The sequence below is a fragment of the Rattus norvegicus genome, chromosome Y (genome assembly GCF_021556685.1).
Source record: "Rattus norvegicus strain SHRSP/BbbUtx chromosome Y, alternate assembly SHRSP_T2T, whole genome shotgun sequence".
NCBI classification, from domain to species: Eukaryota; Metazoa; Chordata; class Mammalia; order Rodentia; family Muridae; genus Rattus; species Rattus norvegicus.
The window spans coordinates 59,275,696-59,292,816 of NC_141555.1; the positions used below are offsets into that span (position 1 = coordinate 59,275,696).

Consider the following 17,121-nt stretch of genomic DNA (forward strand, 5'->3'; position numbering starts at 1 on the left):
GACAAATGGAGACTGTATACATTTGAAGTATGAGGTGTAGTATTCTGATCACATTATACATTGAACAGATATTGTAAGATCAAGCTCATTCCCTCTCTCTCTCTCTCTCTCTCTCTCTCTCTCTCTCTCTCTCTCTCTCTCTCTCTCTCAGATCCACTGTCTTAACATACTCCACATACACAAAACCCCAGTGACAATCAGTTCACTGTTCCCAGGCTCTGATGTGTTGTTCATCCCGTAACCGAGTGATGTTGAACATTCTGTCCAATCTACTTCTCAAAAGTAAAAATGAGCACGGCAGTCACCGGGTAAAACCCTCAAATGGCTCCATGTCACCGAGGGTAAGTTGGAAAGCCCCTCTGTTGAAGTCCCTCTGGTGATAGACTGATGCTGTTCCAGAAAGACCAAAAGCTATGACACACCATCCCGAGCCTGGGAAATCATAAGTTTAGCTTCTTGTGTTGGTAAACTGAACAGAAAATGGGGTTTACAAGACAAGGAGAATGTAAAATTTCGTGTTGCTAGAATACTCAGTCACATAGGTTATAGAGTGGCTGAACTCAGGGTTCGACAGGGGTGTGGTTGGGGGAGTCATGTGTGTGTATGAGTTGAGTGCCTGTTCCCAAGTGCGATGGCACATACGTGTGTACATACGTGCAGAATTGAATAGAATGTGCATTCTCTTCCTCACTACTCTCCGTCTTTCAGTGAACCACAGCCCACCATTTTGACTACTGTGTCTGCCCAGGATCTTGTTGGAAATCCACCTGCCTCCACCCTAAAATGTTGCAGACACGATTATCCATGCCTGGAGCTTTATGAAGGTGCAGAGAGAATTTGAACATTTCCGGCTTGAAGATCAAAGGCTCTTGCTCACTGAGCTATCTTCACAGTCCCCATCAGAATATGGTCTATCAAAACTTCAGGCCCTGCCTTCTGCTGTGTGTGTGCCTCAGTGTCTGAAGGGATATTCTCACAGAAACGGTTCCACCCCCACATGGCTCTGTGCTTACACCCAGAACAGAGTGTCTCCTTTATCAGCAGAACTAATTCAGAGGTGGACATGTTCTGATTGCAGCCTGTGAGGGACAGAGAAGACTGCCTGCATCTTCAAGACTTGGGCTTTCTTACCCTATGAACTGAAAGCTGGTGTCCCTCCCTGGAGGATGGAGAAAAGGAGAGAAGGATGAGGGAAAGAGAAGGAGGCAAAGGTGTAGGGGAAGAGGTTGAAGTCACATTAAAAGTTCAAAGTTAGCATCAAACCTGAAGAGTAGACAGGGAGAAATTGACAGTGTTAGTGCTGTCACCACACACACACACACACACACACACAAACACACACACACAGACACACACACACACACAGACACATACACACATACACAAACACAGACACAGACACACACACAGACACAGACACACACAGACACACACACACACAGACACACACACATACAGAGACACACACACACAGACACACACGCACACACACACACACACAGAGACACACACACAGACACACACACAGACACACACACACACACACACACACACACACATCTGCTGTCCCTCAGGTGTCATTACCCCACTAAATAAAATGCTCTATTAGGCTTATCTGTCCCTCTCACGAGTAGCCTGTAATTAAATAACCGCCTTTTAAAATCCTGCTAGTCTGAAAGAAAGCCATTTGACCATTTTCCTTAGCTGATGAATTACACGGACCAGTGGTCCTTGATAAAAAGGCCTGTTCTAAAGCGATGCATGAGAAAAAGAAAACACGTCTAAAACAATTGATGGGGGATTAGATCCCACATCTCTGGCCTCACTCAGTAGACTCTGTCCCCAGCAGGGAGCAGAGCCCAACTAGGACCAGCTGCAAGACTGGTCTTCCAGAGGGTGTAAGATCCAGGAGGGCCACTTCATGGACTCTGTCAGACCTCGCTTTTCCCAGAACAAATGCTGTTGCTGCCCATGCTGAGACACTGAAGCGAGAGAGTGAGGACAAAACAGCTCCCTTTGGCGACCATCTCTCCTAAGGAAGGTCCCCATCAGGGTCAGAGGTTTTTCACTGCTGCTTCAGGGCCTGATCATGGCTGTGATGGCTGTCTGTGGTGCTGACCTTTTCCTCATAAAGTTCTTTCTAAAGAGTAATTTGTCTCCTCCTCCTCCCCATGGAACCCACCATGCCATTGACATCACAGATGTCAGCGTATCTTTTTAAAGAGAACGCAACTCAATCCAATTTTACCCTCTGGCATCCAAAACGCTTGTCATTTTCATAGCCACGTACTTCAGAGTGCAGACTCACTCCTGAACCAAAAATCTCATCTAAATCAGTTCCTGGTGAGACTCGGGTATGATTCCCCGTGGGGGCACATCTCTGCACCGTTTATGAGTCTACAGAATCAAGAAAGCAAGATGCGTGCTGCAGCTAGCAGAAACTGGTTAACTATAACCTCTGATCAACTCAGCATCACTTGAAGAGAGAGAAAGACAGACAGACAGACACACACATGAGGGGGGGTTAGCAAATGTCTTATTGTGTTATTGTGTTGGTCTGTGGACAGGCCTATGAGGAATTGCCTTGATTGTTGACTGACTTAGGAGGGCCAAGCCCACTGTGGGCAGCACCATTCCCTAGACAGGTCGTTCTGAGATGTATAATAAAGCTAGTTGAGCTGGAGCAAGCCATCAAGCAGAGTCCCTTGGTGGCATCAGCCTCAAGACCTTGTTGTGGTTCCTACTCTGACTCCCCTCCATGACCTGAAAGTTGAATTTAAAACATTTTCCTCCCCTACACTACTTTCCATCCAAGCGTTTTATTACAGCCACAGAAAGGAAACTAGAACAGACTCCATGGGGCAGCAGGGAGGACTGAGGCCTCACTGATTCCCAGGAGCCTGTGCTTGCAGATTCTGTCTCTTCTGTCACTGTAAGCCACAGTGACCTGGGCAGGCTCAAGAGAAGGACGGACAGTCTGCATTACCGAGGAGACAACACAGTCACTTCTGTCCTTATTCCACGGACAAGAAAGAGTGCTGATGACCCAGCAGTTATAACGTTTAGCAGTGGGAACAGAAAGAGAGGAGGAACTTCATGCTTTCCACAGGGCCAACAAGAGGACCAGAGGCAGAGGTGAAGCTGGACTCTGTAGTACATTTCCTGTGTGGGCTCCCTTCCCCCACCTAGTTACAAAACAGAAAGTTCTAAGTCAAGAAAGAAAGAAGAGAGCCACAAGACGAAAGAAACACAAGTATGTCAATAATGCCCCTGCCTCAGCGGCACTGTCCAGAGGTTTGTGAGTCTGTGGACATGTCTATGAGGAACTATGGGGAGTGTCATCGCCTATGAAGGTGGCCCAGGGTTATAGGAGAAGGAGAGAAAGCTGAGTAGGTCATGGATAGCAATCCAGTACCCAGCATTTCTAAGTCGTCTCTGATTCCTTTCCTGCCTCTAGAGTCCTGCCTGAGTTCCTGCCCCAACGTCGCTCAGTAACAGACGGGAACCTAGAAGATAGAGTGAGACAAACTCTTTCCTTCGCAAGTTGACAGCTGTGATGAGATTGTTCTTCTTGTTGTCTACATGTAGTTCCCTTTTTTGAAAGTTGTCTCTTTTTATTGTTCTTAGAAAGATGTTATTACATGTTTTCTCATGGGCTCTCTGTCTCTCACCGTGTCTCTCTTTTTCTCTGTCTCTGTCTCTGTCTCACTCTGTATTTGTGTGTTTGAGTGTGTATATGTGTATGTTTGTGTGTGTATGTGTGTGCATGTGTGTGTGTTTGTGTGTATGGATGTGTGTGTTTGTGTGTTTGTGTATGTATGAGAATTTCTGTGTGCAAGTGCATATGTGTGAGTGTGTGTGTTTGTTTGTGTATGTATGAGTGTTTCTGTGTATATGTGCGTATGTGTGAGTGTGTGTGTGTGCGTTTCTGTATTTATAAGTGTTTCTGTGTGTTTGTGCGTGTGTGTGTGTGTGTGTGTGTGTGTGTGTGTGAGTCTGCTTTCCAGGCTTAAAAAAAACCCCAAGGCTGTAAATCTCAGCAGGTGCCTAGAGAAGGAAGATGAAGGGGAGAAAATGGGGAAAAATCATGTCCTTTGAGTTAACCCCACCTTGAGGTCATCCACATAGTGGACCAAACTAACATAATGGCAGAGGAGTCATAACAGCAGACAGAGAGTAAGACGGTGCACTTAGAAAAGTGGACAGATTTTAAAAAGCTGCCATAAGTTGTTAAGCTCTAAGTACATTTTAAAAAATTATAATGGTAAAGTGGGAGGGAATTACTGAGGAGAGGGAAGGGAGGGTCATAGTGTGGTGGGGACGGGGGAGGGTTCTGAAAAGAATCCTTTTGAAGATCTGAAGAACTATGTGACACAAACAATTAAAGTGCCCTGAAATTACAGGTAAATTCCACACTTACCTGCATCCACTATTCTGTCTACCCATATTTCAAAAATAAAATTACCTCATCTATTTCATCCTGATTTGCTGTATTTGATCTAATATATTCCTTGTAACCAGAAGTGCTGGTAAATTTTAAAGACATTTAAAATATGTCTGGTCGATATCGGGTTTGTCATCAGTTTATCCCGAATTTGGAAGCAGGTCCAGAAGCTAATTTTTCCTCGCTCTTTGCAAAGAATCCATAATTCATGATTGCCATTGACTTCATTACAAGGTATTTAATCCTGTCAAATTCCAGCTTTGTGTGAATAAAAATGGCCCTCCTCTAATTGTGGGTTTTGATAAAGCTAATTTTGGGGTGCTATCCAGTGGGCTGCCTCGGAGAAAGAGTCTACCAATATTTCTGATACAGAGAATGACGTAAAGATAACCAAAGGAAAGATAGGAGCTGGGAAAATAACCACCAAGGATGTTGGTGACTCAGAAACCAAAGACTTTTTCAGAAAAAAAATGCATGAAAAGAGCTACATGGGCAGACTGTGACTCGGTTCATCAGAATATTTGGGTGGGGACTTTACTTTGGGTCTCCACGAGGCTACATGAGAAGCTAAAACCTAGATGCTGGAAGTTTCTAAGCGTAACTAGGGAAGTAACTGGGCTGAGTGGGCTTCTATGACGTAAGCAGAGCCTGGATGATGTCACAGAGAGAAAGGCGGAGGTTCCGCTTCTCTTCCACTTGGGGGTGCTAGACTCCTTGAAGGTGGGTTCACTATCTTCCCAGCGGGCTGTGAAAGCCAGTTCAGCTCCTGAACCCCACAATTGTTCAGCAGCCTTTTGGTGCCTGACCGGTTTCCGAAGACAGAATCTGGACGACATGGACATTTTCTCCCGGTAAATACGTTTATGAAGATAACTGGGACCCTTGTAGCCCAGAAAGCTAAAAGTTTTCCTTCGTACAGCGAGTAACCTTATGTTCTGATGTCTTCCACGTTTGAGAGCTCGGCGGATGGTCTAGGCTAGTCAGTCTAAGAGTTTATTATCCTTTGCTAACAATATCTAATTCATAATCCTACTAAAATGACAAAGCTCCTCTCTGTGCCTGTGCATTTTAGGAGATAATATTTCTTTGGTTTATTTTTGGTTCCTTTGTTTTTTGTTTTTTGTTTTTTTTTTTTTTTTTTCGGAGCTGAGGACCGAACCCAGGGCTTTCTGTGTGCTAGGCAACTGCTCTACCACTGAGTTAAATCCCAACCCCAGGAGATATTATTTCTAAATGTCTCCTGTTGCCTACACAAAAGACTCTTGTTGCGGTCAAAGATGCAACAGCGTCGCGGAATAAACCTGGGGCTGGGTCAGGATGCACAGTACAGAAAGCCAGTGGACTGGTGTGCTGTGTCTCTGGGCAGACACTTGTGGATGTTGCCACATAGCGCATAGTTAGAAGGTAGAAGAGGGGTGTGGCCACCCTTCTGGCTCCTTTGCTATCCTTTCTCTGTTCTGCTTGCTTAAAGTGGGGACAGGGATACTTAATCCCACACTGACCTAGACATTCAAGGAGAGGTTCCTCAGGAGAGGCAAAGTGCCACGGGCTGAAGAAATGTGTCTGAATATGTTATTCTGAGCTGTAGAGAACCATTTGTTCATTTCCATTTGAATTTTAGATTTTGATTTTTGAGGCAGGGTTTTTCTGTGGGTAGCTTTGGCTATCCTGGAACTAACTCTGTAGACCAGGCTGGCCTTGATCTCATAGAGGCTGCCTCCCTCTGCCTCTTGAGTGCTGGAATTAAAGGTGTGCTCCACCATTGCACAGCCCTCCTATGAAATTATGATTACGACAGAATTAGATTCAGATGCTCAAACCTGTTTACCTTCCTCACCTGCTCCAAAGTTCTCTTAGAGAAGAGCCTTGGTCCAGCGCCCTCCCCACCCCACCCCCATTGTTCTTGCAGGCAGTCACATGACAGAGGCACCAGCATTGTGTCTGGTTTAAGCAGGCGAGCTCTTCAAACCCAGGCCACGGGCAAGTATGAAGCCTGAACACAGAACGATAGCCACAAGACAGTGGACCAGGATGCCATGGCCTACCACACTAGGTCTACAGCCAAGAAGAAGAGGATGTCTCTGAGGAGGATGAGCACACCATCCTTCCAGAATCGGAGGAGGAGGAGGCCTTCTCCCCAGGCCCTCGGGACATTGTGGGCTGCAGAAAGTCTCACGGATGGGAGGAAGGTGATGAGCCCGTCACCCAATGGAAGGCCATCGTTCTAGATCAAATGCCGAGAAATCCCTCTCTCTATCTGGTCAAGTATGATGGAATTGATTGTGTCTATGGACTGGGACTTCACAGCGATGAGAGGATTTTAAAGCTTAAGGTCTTGCCTCACAAAGTAGTGTTTCCTCAAGTGAAAGACGCCAATCTCGCAAGGGTCATGGTTGGCCGAACTGTGGACCATAAATTTGAGGGCAAACATGGCTCTAAGGACAACTGGATGAGGGTGGTCCCAGCCAAGGTGCCGATCATGAAGGACTGGTTTTACACCACCTTCCAGAAAGATCCAGTCCTATACATCTACCAGCTCCTGGATGATTACACAGAAGGTAACCTCCGTATCATTCCAGAGACTCCTCCAGCAGAGGTGAAGTCAGATGTTGACAGCGACATCTTAACAGGTCAATGTGTGCAGTTCCCCAGAAGCGACGGGTCCAAAAAGATCGGCAAAGTCATTTACCAATTTCCAGCCAAGACTTCCGTGTACTTCATCAAGTTTGATGGCGACGTCTACATGTACGTCTATAATCTGGTGGAAAAGATCTGTTAAGGTGAGATTCACAAAGTTTGGGGGACATAGATGTGGAATTTATAGGATTGGGGGGAAAATATTTGTGTTTCTGTGTCTCAGACACACAAGGGCCTTTGACAACCCCGGTATCTTTTCCAGTGGAATTTGTTTTTGCTCTAAAAATTAAAACGTGCGATGTGACGTGTTGTGTGTGAACACTTTGTTGGAGGAGACGGGCTGTGGTGGATGGAATATGGAGAGGAAGCTGGGAAAGTCAAGGCTGTGAACAGTGAGTCTAATGTGACATAGACTAAAACAAACAGGACTGAGCTGGTCTGGTCTTTAGGGAGAGAAAAGAACTGGAGATGAGGCTTAGAGGAGGAGGGATGGCACAGGGGAAGAAAGATGAATGTTTAGGAAGCCGTAGAGAAGGGCCAGAAATAGATAGACTCTCTGAGGTGAAGTTTGAGGGAGAGACAGACTGTTGGGGAAAGAGGGGCAGGTAAAAGGGAGGTGGTCTTGGACTCAATGGGAAACCCAATAAACTGATCCAAGCAGACTGAGAATCAGAGAAGGTCGGGGAGTGTTTGACTAACGAAACCTAATGAAACCTGTTTCTCATCTGTAGATGTATTATTTTTAATTATGTGGGTGGGGGCAGGGCATGAACACAGGAGACCACAGAGACAAGAATAGTCAGGTCCCCTGGAGCTGGAATTAGAGGTGGTTGGAAGCCATTGGACATGAGCTCAAAGAACCAAATCCAGGTCCTCTTTCAGAGCAGACGAGCTCTTGATCCATTGGTCATCTCTCCAGGCCCCTAAAGTCATCTTTTCAAGTAAATCCAAACTTCACATGCAGAGAAGAGACCAGGATGAGGGTAAGAAAGATTAAATTGATGGGGATGTGGAAGAAAGACTAAAGAACACATGAGGGAGTAGAGGACACTGAGGGACGAAGGAATGACAAGATGGAGTTCTCAAAAAGTGAAGCAGGAGACACAGGAAGAACAGAAAGGGACTAGAATGAGTTGAACTTGGGCCACATCCATATTGGTCTCTTTGGTTCCTTAAAGAACAGCCAACCATCACTACAGAAGGTGGATGTGAGGGGGAGGCTTCCCAGGAGGACATTTTGACGAGGATAACTCAAGAGTAGTGAATGCCAAACTAAGTTTATATCTATCGATTCCTGAAAGAATCATAAAGCCCATTATTTTGTATGATCAGCAAAAGTAATTTAAAAGGGAAGATGAGGATGCCGTGAGCTTCTGTCAGGTGTTACGTTGATCCTGCGTTTAGCTTCCCTGAGCACGTTAGACTCTGTTGCATCCTGTAATATTTTTGAGGTCTCTTCCCAATGCCCCTAGATGACCACAAAGAGCTTCTGCACTGGCTTGTCTTTCCTGGCTCTCCTTCGACTGGATGGCTTCCTACACACCTGCGGGGCCCTGTTACCGTATCTACCCGAGGAAGTTCACGTCTTTTACTCACATGTGAGCTCATCCTCAGAAACTCTTGATGGTGCCTCCAATGCAGAGGTGCTGAGCTCTTCCCTATGCCATTTGCCGTGACATCAAAATGCTTTGCGGTTCCTGACCATGGAGCTCTCTCCTCCTGAGAAGCCCCTGTGCACTCCATGGTGTCTCTCTGAGCCACATCTACACTCCAAGAGTGTCTTTGGAGACAACCTTATCTTGGACTCATTCATTGCTGTTTCTTCTCTCAAGAATAAGTTTCTCACTGCAGGACTTGAAAATACTTTCTATCACTGATCAGTTCTGCTATTTGGGTATTTTTATACTAGCTGGTTGTCTGACGGTTTCATTGCTGCGAAAAGACACCATGACCAAGGCAAGTTATAAGGGACAACATTTTTTGGGGGGGTTCTTTTTTTTCAGAGCTGGGGACCGAACCCAGTGCCTTGCGCTTCCTAGTCAAGCGCTCTACCACTGAGCTAAATCCCCAACCCCAAGGGACAACATTTAATTAGGGCAGGATTTCAGGTTCAGAAGTTCAGTCTATTTTCATCAAGGCAGCAATCATGGAAGCGTCTAGGCAGACATGGTGTTGGAGAAGAAGCATATCACCCCCAGAGTGATATACTTCCTCCAACAATGCCACACCCACTCCCACAAGGCCACACCTCCTACTTGTGCCACACTTCCCATGGGACAATCACATTGTAACCACCGCCCTGATTTTATGCCAAGATGACACAAGCTAGAGTCGTCAGAGAAGAGGGCGCCTCAGTTAAGAACATGCGTCCATAAGATCCAGCTGAAGGGCATTTTCTTTGTGATTGGTGGGGAGGGGCCGGCCCACTGTGAGTGGCACCATTCCTAGGCTGGTGGTCCTGGGTTCTATAAGAAAGCAAGCTCAGCAAGACATGAGGAGCAAGATGGTAAGCAGTGCCCCTCCATAGCCTCTGACTCAGTTCCTGCCTCCAGGATCCTGTCCTGTTTGAGTTCCTGTCCCAACTTCCTTTGCTGATGAGCAGCAATGTAGAAGTGTAAGCTGAATAAACCTTTTCCTCCATAACTTGCTCTTTGGTCACCGTGTTTCCTTACAACAATAGGAACCCTAAGTAAGACAATTTCTTATAGAAACAGTGTGTCTAGTAGAGCCACAGACGCTTACCTCATAACCACAATTAGAGACGTATAGACACTTTGTTTTAATTTAAAGGTAAGACTTGCTCATGTACTGACCTGTGATGTTCTAGTTTGCTTCCTTCTCTCCGTGATGAATGCCATGATCAAAACTAACTTGGGGAGGAAAGGGTTATTACATTACAGGTAACAGACCATTACTGAGGGAAACCAGAGCAGGAGCTTGAAGCGGTAACAAGGAGCTCTGCTTGTTGGCCTGCTCCCTGTCTCAGTCATTGTTCTGTTGCTGTGAAGAGACACCATGGTCAAGGAACTACTATAATGAAAGCATGTAATTGGAGGATAACTTACAGTTTCATACGTCTGGTCCATCATCATGGCAGGGAGCATAACACAGGAGCAATAGAGAGCTACTGCTCTGTAAGGAGAGAGAGAGAGAGAGAGAGAGAGAGAGAGAGAGAGAGAGAGAGAGAGAGAGAGAGACAGAGAGACAGAGAGAGAGAGAGACAGAGAGACAGACAAAGACAGAGAGAGACAGAGAGAGAGGGAGAGACAGAAAGAGGGAGAGACAGAGAGACAGACAGAGACAGAGAGAGACAGAGAGAGAGGGAGAGACAGAGAGACAGACAGAGACAGAGAGAGACAGAGAGAGAGAGAGAGAGAGAGAGAATTAATCACCCAGTTAATACATGTGCATGCACACACATGTGGAAGAACCAGGTACACTTAGGAAATATCCTTAATGTCTTGTCTGTCTTGTTCACTGTGGCAGCAACTCTCACTCACAGGCAAAGCTCCTTTTGGTGTGGGTCACCTTTCCAGACGGCGTGCTCAGGTCATCATGCCTCTGCCTTCCAAGGTGGACTTATAGGATGGTCTCCACATCCACGGGGCATCTATTTATGTTTCTGGGGAATGAGTGCTTAACTGCTACACTCTCTCCCTAGCCCCTTCCAGAACTTTCCATTCCAACTCCTCTTTATCTTTCTTTTTGAGATTTATCGAGTATGCTTGACAAATGGAGACTGTATACACTTGAAGTATGAGGTGTAGTATTCTGATCACATTATACATTGAACCGATATTGTAAGATCAAGCTCATTCTCTCTCTCTCTCTCTCTCAGATCCACTGTCTTAACATACTCCACATACACAAAACCGCAGTGACAATCAGTTCACTGTTCCCAGGCTCTGATGTGTTGTTCATCCCGTAACCGAGTGATGTTGTACATTCTGTACAATCTACTTCTCAAAAGGAAAAATCAGCAACGCAGTCACCGGTTAAAACTCTCAAATGGCTCCATGTCACTGAGGGTAAGATGGAAAGCCCCTCTGTTGACGTCTCTCTGTTGATAGACAGATGCTGTTCCAGAAAGACCAAAAGCTATGACACACCATCCCGGGCCTGGGAAATCATAACTTTAGCTTCTTGTGTTTGTAAACAGAACAGAAAATGGGGTTTACAAGACAAGGAGAATGTAAAATTTTGTGTTGCTAGAATACTCAGTCACATAGGTTATAGAGCAACTGAACTCATGGTTCCAAAGGGGTGTGGTTGGGGGATTCATGTGTTTGTATAAGTGCCTGTTCCCAAGTGCAAGAGCACATACGTGTGTTCATACGTGCAGAGATGAGTAGAATGTGCATTCTCTTCCTCACTACTCTCCGTCTCTCAGTGAACCACAGCCCACCCTTTTGACTAGTGTGTCTGCCAAGGATCCTCTTGGAAATCCAACCGCCTCCACCCTACCATGTTGCAGACATGATTAGCCATGCCTGGAGTTTTACAAAGGTGCAGAGAGAATTTGAACTCTTTGGGCTTGCAGAGCAAAGGCTCTTGCCCATTGAGCTATCTTCCCAGTCCCCATCAGGATATAGTCTATCACAACCTTCATGCCCTGCCTTCTGCTGTGTGTGTTTCTCAGTATCCTAAGGGATGTTCTCTCACATAAACGGTTTCACCCCCACATGGCTCTGTGCTTACACCCAGAACAGAGTGTCTCTTTTACCAGGAAAACTAATTCAGAGGTGGACATGTTCTGATTGCAGCCTCTAAGGTATAGAAAAGACTGTCTGCATCTTCAAGGCTTGGGGTTTCTTGCCTTGTGAACTGAAAGCTGGTGTCCCACCCTGAAGGATGGATAAAAGGAGAGAAGGATGCGGGAAAGAGAAGGAGGCAAAGGTGTAGGGGAGAGGTTGAAGTCACATTAAAAGTTCCAAGTTAGCATCAAACCTGAAGAGTAGACAGGGAGAAATTGACAGTGTTAGTGCTGTCACCACACACACACACACACACACACACACACACACACACAGAGACACACACAGACACTCACACACAGAAACATACACACAGACACACACACATACACACGCACACAGACACACACACATGCACACACACAGACACACACACACACACACACACATCTGCTGTGCTCAGGTGTCATTACCCAACTAAATAAAATGCTCTATTAGGCTTATCTGTCCCTCTCATGAGTAGCCTGTAATTAAATAACCACCTTTTAAAATCCTGCTAGTCTGAAAGAAAGCCATTTGAGCATTTTCCTTAGCTGATGAATTACACGGACCAGTGGTCCTTGATAAACAGGCCGGTTCTAAAGCGATGCATGAGAAAAAGTAAACATGTCTAAAACAATTGATGGGGAATTAGATCCCACGTCTCGGGCCTCACTCAGTAGACTCTGTCCCCAGCAGGGAGCAGAGCCCAACTAGGACCAGCTGCAAGACTGGTCTTTCAGAGGGTGTAAGATCCAGAAGGGCCACTTCATGGACTCTGTCAGACCTCGCTTTTCCCAGAACAAATGCTGTTGCTGCCCATGCTGAGACACTGAAGCCAAAAGAGTGAGGACAAAACAGCTCCCTTTGGTGACCATCTCTCCTAAGGAAGTTCCCCTCAGGTCCAGAGGTTTTTCACTGCTGCTTCAGGGCCTGATCATGGCTGTGATGGCTGTCTGTGGTGCTGACCTTTTCCTCATAAAGTTCTTTCTAAAGAGTAATTTGTCTCCTCATCCTCCCCATGGAACCCACCATATCATTGACATCACAGATGTCAGCATATCTTTTTAAAGAGAACACAACTCAATCCAAGTCTACCCTCTGGCATCCAAAACGCTTGTCATTTTCATAGCCAAGGACTTCAGAGTGCAGACTCACTCGTGAATCAAAAATCTCATCTAAATCAATTCCTCGTGAGACTCGGGTATGATTCACCATGAGGCACATCTCTGCACCATTTATGAGTCTACAGAAACAAGAAAGCAAGATGCATGGTGCAGCTAGCATAAACAGGTTAACTATAACCTCTGATCAACTCAGCATCACTTGAAGAGAGAGAAAGACAGACAGACAGATACACATGTGAGGGGGGGTTAGCAAATGTCTTATTGTGTTATTGTGTTGGTCTGTGGACAGGCCTATGAGGAATTGCCTTGATTGTTGAGTGACTTAGGAGGACCAAGCCCACCGTGGGCAGCACCATTCCCTAGGCAGGTCGTTCTGAGATGTATAAGAAAGCTAGTTGAGCTGGAGCAACACAACAAGCAGAGTCCCTTGGTGGCATCAGCCTCCAGACCTTGTTGTGGTTCCTACTCTGACTTCCCTCCATGACCTGAAAGTTGAAGTCAAAACATTTTCCTCCCCTACACTACTTTCCATCCAAGCGTTTTATCACAGCCACAGAAAGGAAACTAGAACAGACTCCATGGGGCAGCAGGGAGGACTGAGGCCTCACAGATTCCCAGGAGCCTGTGCTTGCAGCTTCTGTCTCTTCTGTCACTGTAAGCCACAGTGATCTGGGCAGGCTCAAGAGAAGGATGGACAGTCTGCATTACCGAGGAGATGACACAGTCACTTCTGACCTTATTCCACTGACAAGAAAGAGTGCTAATGACTCAGCAGTTATAACGTTTAGCAGTGGGAACAGAAAGAGGAGGAACTTAACGCTTCCCACAGGGCCAACAAGAGGACCAGAGGCAGAGGAGAAGCTGGACTCTGTAGTACATTTCCTGTGTGGGCTCCCTTCCCCCACCTAGTAACCAAACAGAAGGTTCTAAGTCAAGAAAGAAAGAAGAGAACCACCAGACGAAAGAAACACAAGGATCTCAATAATGCCCCTGCCTCAGCGGCACTGCCCAGAGGTTTGTGGGTCTATGGACATGTATATGAGGAACTGCTTTGATTGTTCGCTGATTAGGAGGGTCAAGCCCATTGTGGGTGGAACCATTCCCTAGGCAGGTGGGCTCTGAACTGTATAAAAAGACCCAGTCTTGGAGCTTGTCTGCTGCTCACGTGGTGTTTTCTCGGTTTTTTGTTTTCTAACTGACAGAGAGGGCTACAGTATTGCCTAGAGCGCAGCATTGAGCCTGCTGCACAAAACTCAGCATCTTACTGTAAAAGAACTCAAGGAAAATTCCAGATCTCATTAAACAGATAGTGGCAACCTTCCACCCTTCTCCAATTTCTAGTCATTAATGAATTTGTAAGCTCCTGTTATCCCACCTTAACCACAGCACACGCTGATCTTCATAAGACTGATGGCACTCAAGCAGTGCAAGCCACCAGACAGAGGACAGAAGTAACAAACCCAAACATCCACTGCAGTTCCCAACTCAAATGCTTACAGAAGCCGTGTCAACCTTCAGTCAAAACAGGCATCACGTTTCTCTCATTACCTACCCTTAATTGTCAAAACATTTGCACGTCTAAGTTCTTTCTGTTAAAGGGGTGGGGGGGACTTCTTTCTACTTTATGAGCCATTTACTTTAGTGTTGTTAAGCAGAGAAGAGGACAATCCAGTCGAACTTTACTCTAATAGGTGACTGATGTATGCATGAGGCTGTCCCTTTTTCTCCAGTAACTATAATCCTATATGCCTTTTCCATGCAGGACGTAGGAAACGAATCTTCTAACCCATCCTTCCTTTCTAATTCAGCAGTTCTCATGATCACTCTGGCATCTACCTCCTCCCAGATCTGTAAGACTGAACACGGTCCCTTCTGCCGTTAAGGATGAGACCCGACTGTGGGCTGGAGAGATGGCTCAGCAGCCAAAAGCACTGGCTGCTCTTGCAGGGGACTCAGGTTTGCTGTCTTGCACCCACATGGCACCCCCCACACATCTGTTACTCCGGTTTCAGGGAAGACCTTCTGCTGGCTTCCCTGAGCTCCAAGCATGCCCAAGGTACATATACATGCATGCAAAAAAGCACAGCTACACATAAGATATATATATATATATATATATATATATATATATGTATGTATATACATATATATATATACATATATATACACACACACACACATATATATATACATGTGTGTGTGTGTGTGTGTGTTTCTGTAAGCCTTAGAAGACAAGGGGGAAAAGGAAAAGAAGAAGAAAGAGAAGTGAAGTAGGCAGCCCTATGAAAGCCACAAAAACAGTGCACTCGATTTTTTTATTTATTTACTTTATTTATGAATACACTGTAGCCATCTTCAGACACACCAGAAGAGGGCATCAGATCCCATTACAGATGGTTGTGAGCCACCATGTGGTGGCTGGGATTTGAACTCAGGACATCTAGGAAGAGCAGTCAGTGCTCTTAACCGCTGAGCTATCTCTCCAGCCCCTTAATTATTTTAACTTTGTAGTCCATAAGTCCGAGCTCTTACTTTGAAGGAAAAGCCGGGAGTGTGTGTGCACACTGTATATTATTAATCCGGTACTGATGTGTAGAGACAGGTGGATCCTGGGGCTTGGGGGGCCAGCCTATCTAGCCTAACTGGTGAGATCCAGGACAATGGGAGACCTTGTTTCAGATGATGTGGGTGGTGTTCCCGAGACTGACACCAGTCTTTCAGCCTCCACAAACATGTGCACACGACCATGAGTACACGTGATGCATACATTACAAAAATGAAAAATGAAATGTGGAAATTCAGTAAAGAAAGCTCCTTTCCAGCTGGTGTGGTATAGAGAGGGTTGCTTCTCCGAGTATAGTTATCTCTGAAGAGGAAGTCAATAAATGACTCAGACAAGAGCCTTTGAGATATCAGCTGCCAACCCAGGGCCCAGACCTCCTCTCTGGCTGCAATTACCTTCTTAACATGGCTCCACATTGTCTCCTGGGACCCAGGTTTCCCCTTCCCCATAGCTCTGCCCTACTTTGAGCCTGAGAACCCAAAGAGCTAGCCAAGAAAGGAGGGGAGAAAGGACACGAAGGGCTGGAGAGGAGGCTGCCCGTAATCCAGTCATATACACAGACCATTGCATTGGCACTCAGTCCACGGATGCCAGGCAATATCACTGAGCTGGATGCCCAGGAGGAAAGGCAGGGTTAATAATCAAATAGGTGGCGGTCTTTACCACAATAAGTTCAGCCAGCTGTGAACACAGTCAGAACACAGAAGAAGATGACACCTGTCTGTGAACTGTGAACTCCTGAGTGTGTGTGCATGTTTGTGTAGAAGGACTGTGTGTCTGTGTGTGTGCACATGTGCTATGTTATTTAAGCTGGGTTTCTTTTTTTTATTTTCATATATAGTTAGTCCTGGGACTACTTCATGACTTAATAAATCTTACCAACATTTCTTCCGCTGTGCCTGTTAGTTCTTAAAACCCCTGCTGGTCACCTAATGATGTGCTTTACCTTGTCAATTATTTCAGGGGACTTGTGGGTGACACCCTTTCCGTGAAGTCCAAGAGACAAGAAGAGAACAGAAGCCCCACCTGGGAAAAGAAAGCGGGTACAACCTTGTCTGAAATGATTCGGTGTGTGCAAGCATGCGGATAAGAGAACGTGATGTGAGAACTGAGCTCAAGCTGGACACACAAATGGGGACACTGAACCCCACACAACCATCCCCCCACCAAACGGTGCCTGCGGGTTTAGGCTTAAAAGTACCTTCCACGGAGGGCCCATAGGAATCAGTACTGAGTCTTGTGGGGCATTGGGGAGAATAGAAAGCCTTTGCCTCCGCTCTCAGTAGAAGAGACGGCAGTAAAATGGGTTACAGGTGTGTAGGGCTATTGGCAGAAGCAGATTTAAAGAAAAGAACTTGACTCATCGGCTTTGAGTTGAAGTCTTTATTATGGCAAATGGTAGTTATTAGATAAAGATGCCTCACACATCCTCCGTTCAGTCACAGGCACTTTCAGCCCATTTCTGCTGGTTATGTGTTCATGGATTAAAAGCCTTTTAATAATATCTACTAAATTTTTTTTTGCTCTCTCCCAGGGCAAGGTAGTAGCAAAACTCGCTGTATGGCCATTTCTCAAGCCTGGACCAGAAAGATAATGTCTAAGGTTTACAAGGCAAGT

At 45.9% G+C, this 17,121-nt stretch overlaps 1 protein-coding gene across 1 annotated transcript; it reads left to right on the forward strand.

The window, feature by feature from the left end:
• The first annotated feature begins 248 nt into the window (after nucleotides 1-248).
• Ssty1-ps5 (spermiogenesis specific transcript on the Y 1, pseudogene 5) lies at nucleotides 249-7,223 on the forward strand. The gene is made up of 2 exons (XM_087601428.1): nucleotides 249-341; nucleotides 6,498-7,223. Exons 1-2 carry the CDS (start codon nucleotides 249-251, stop codon nucleotides 7,221-7,223), a joined length of 819 nt encoding a protein of 272 aa, XP_087457554.1.
• The last annotated feature ends 9,898 nt before the right edge of the window (nucleotides 7,224-17,121 follow it).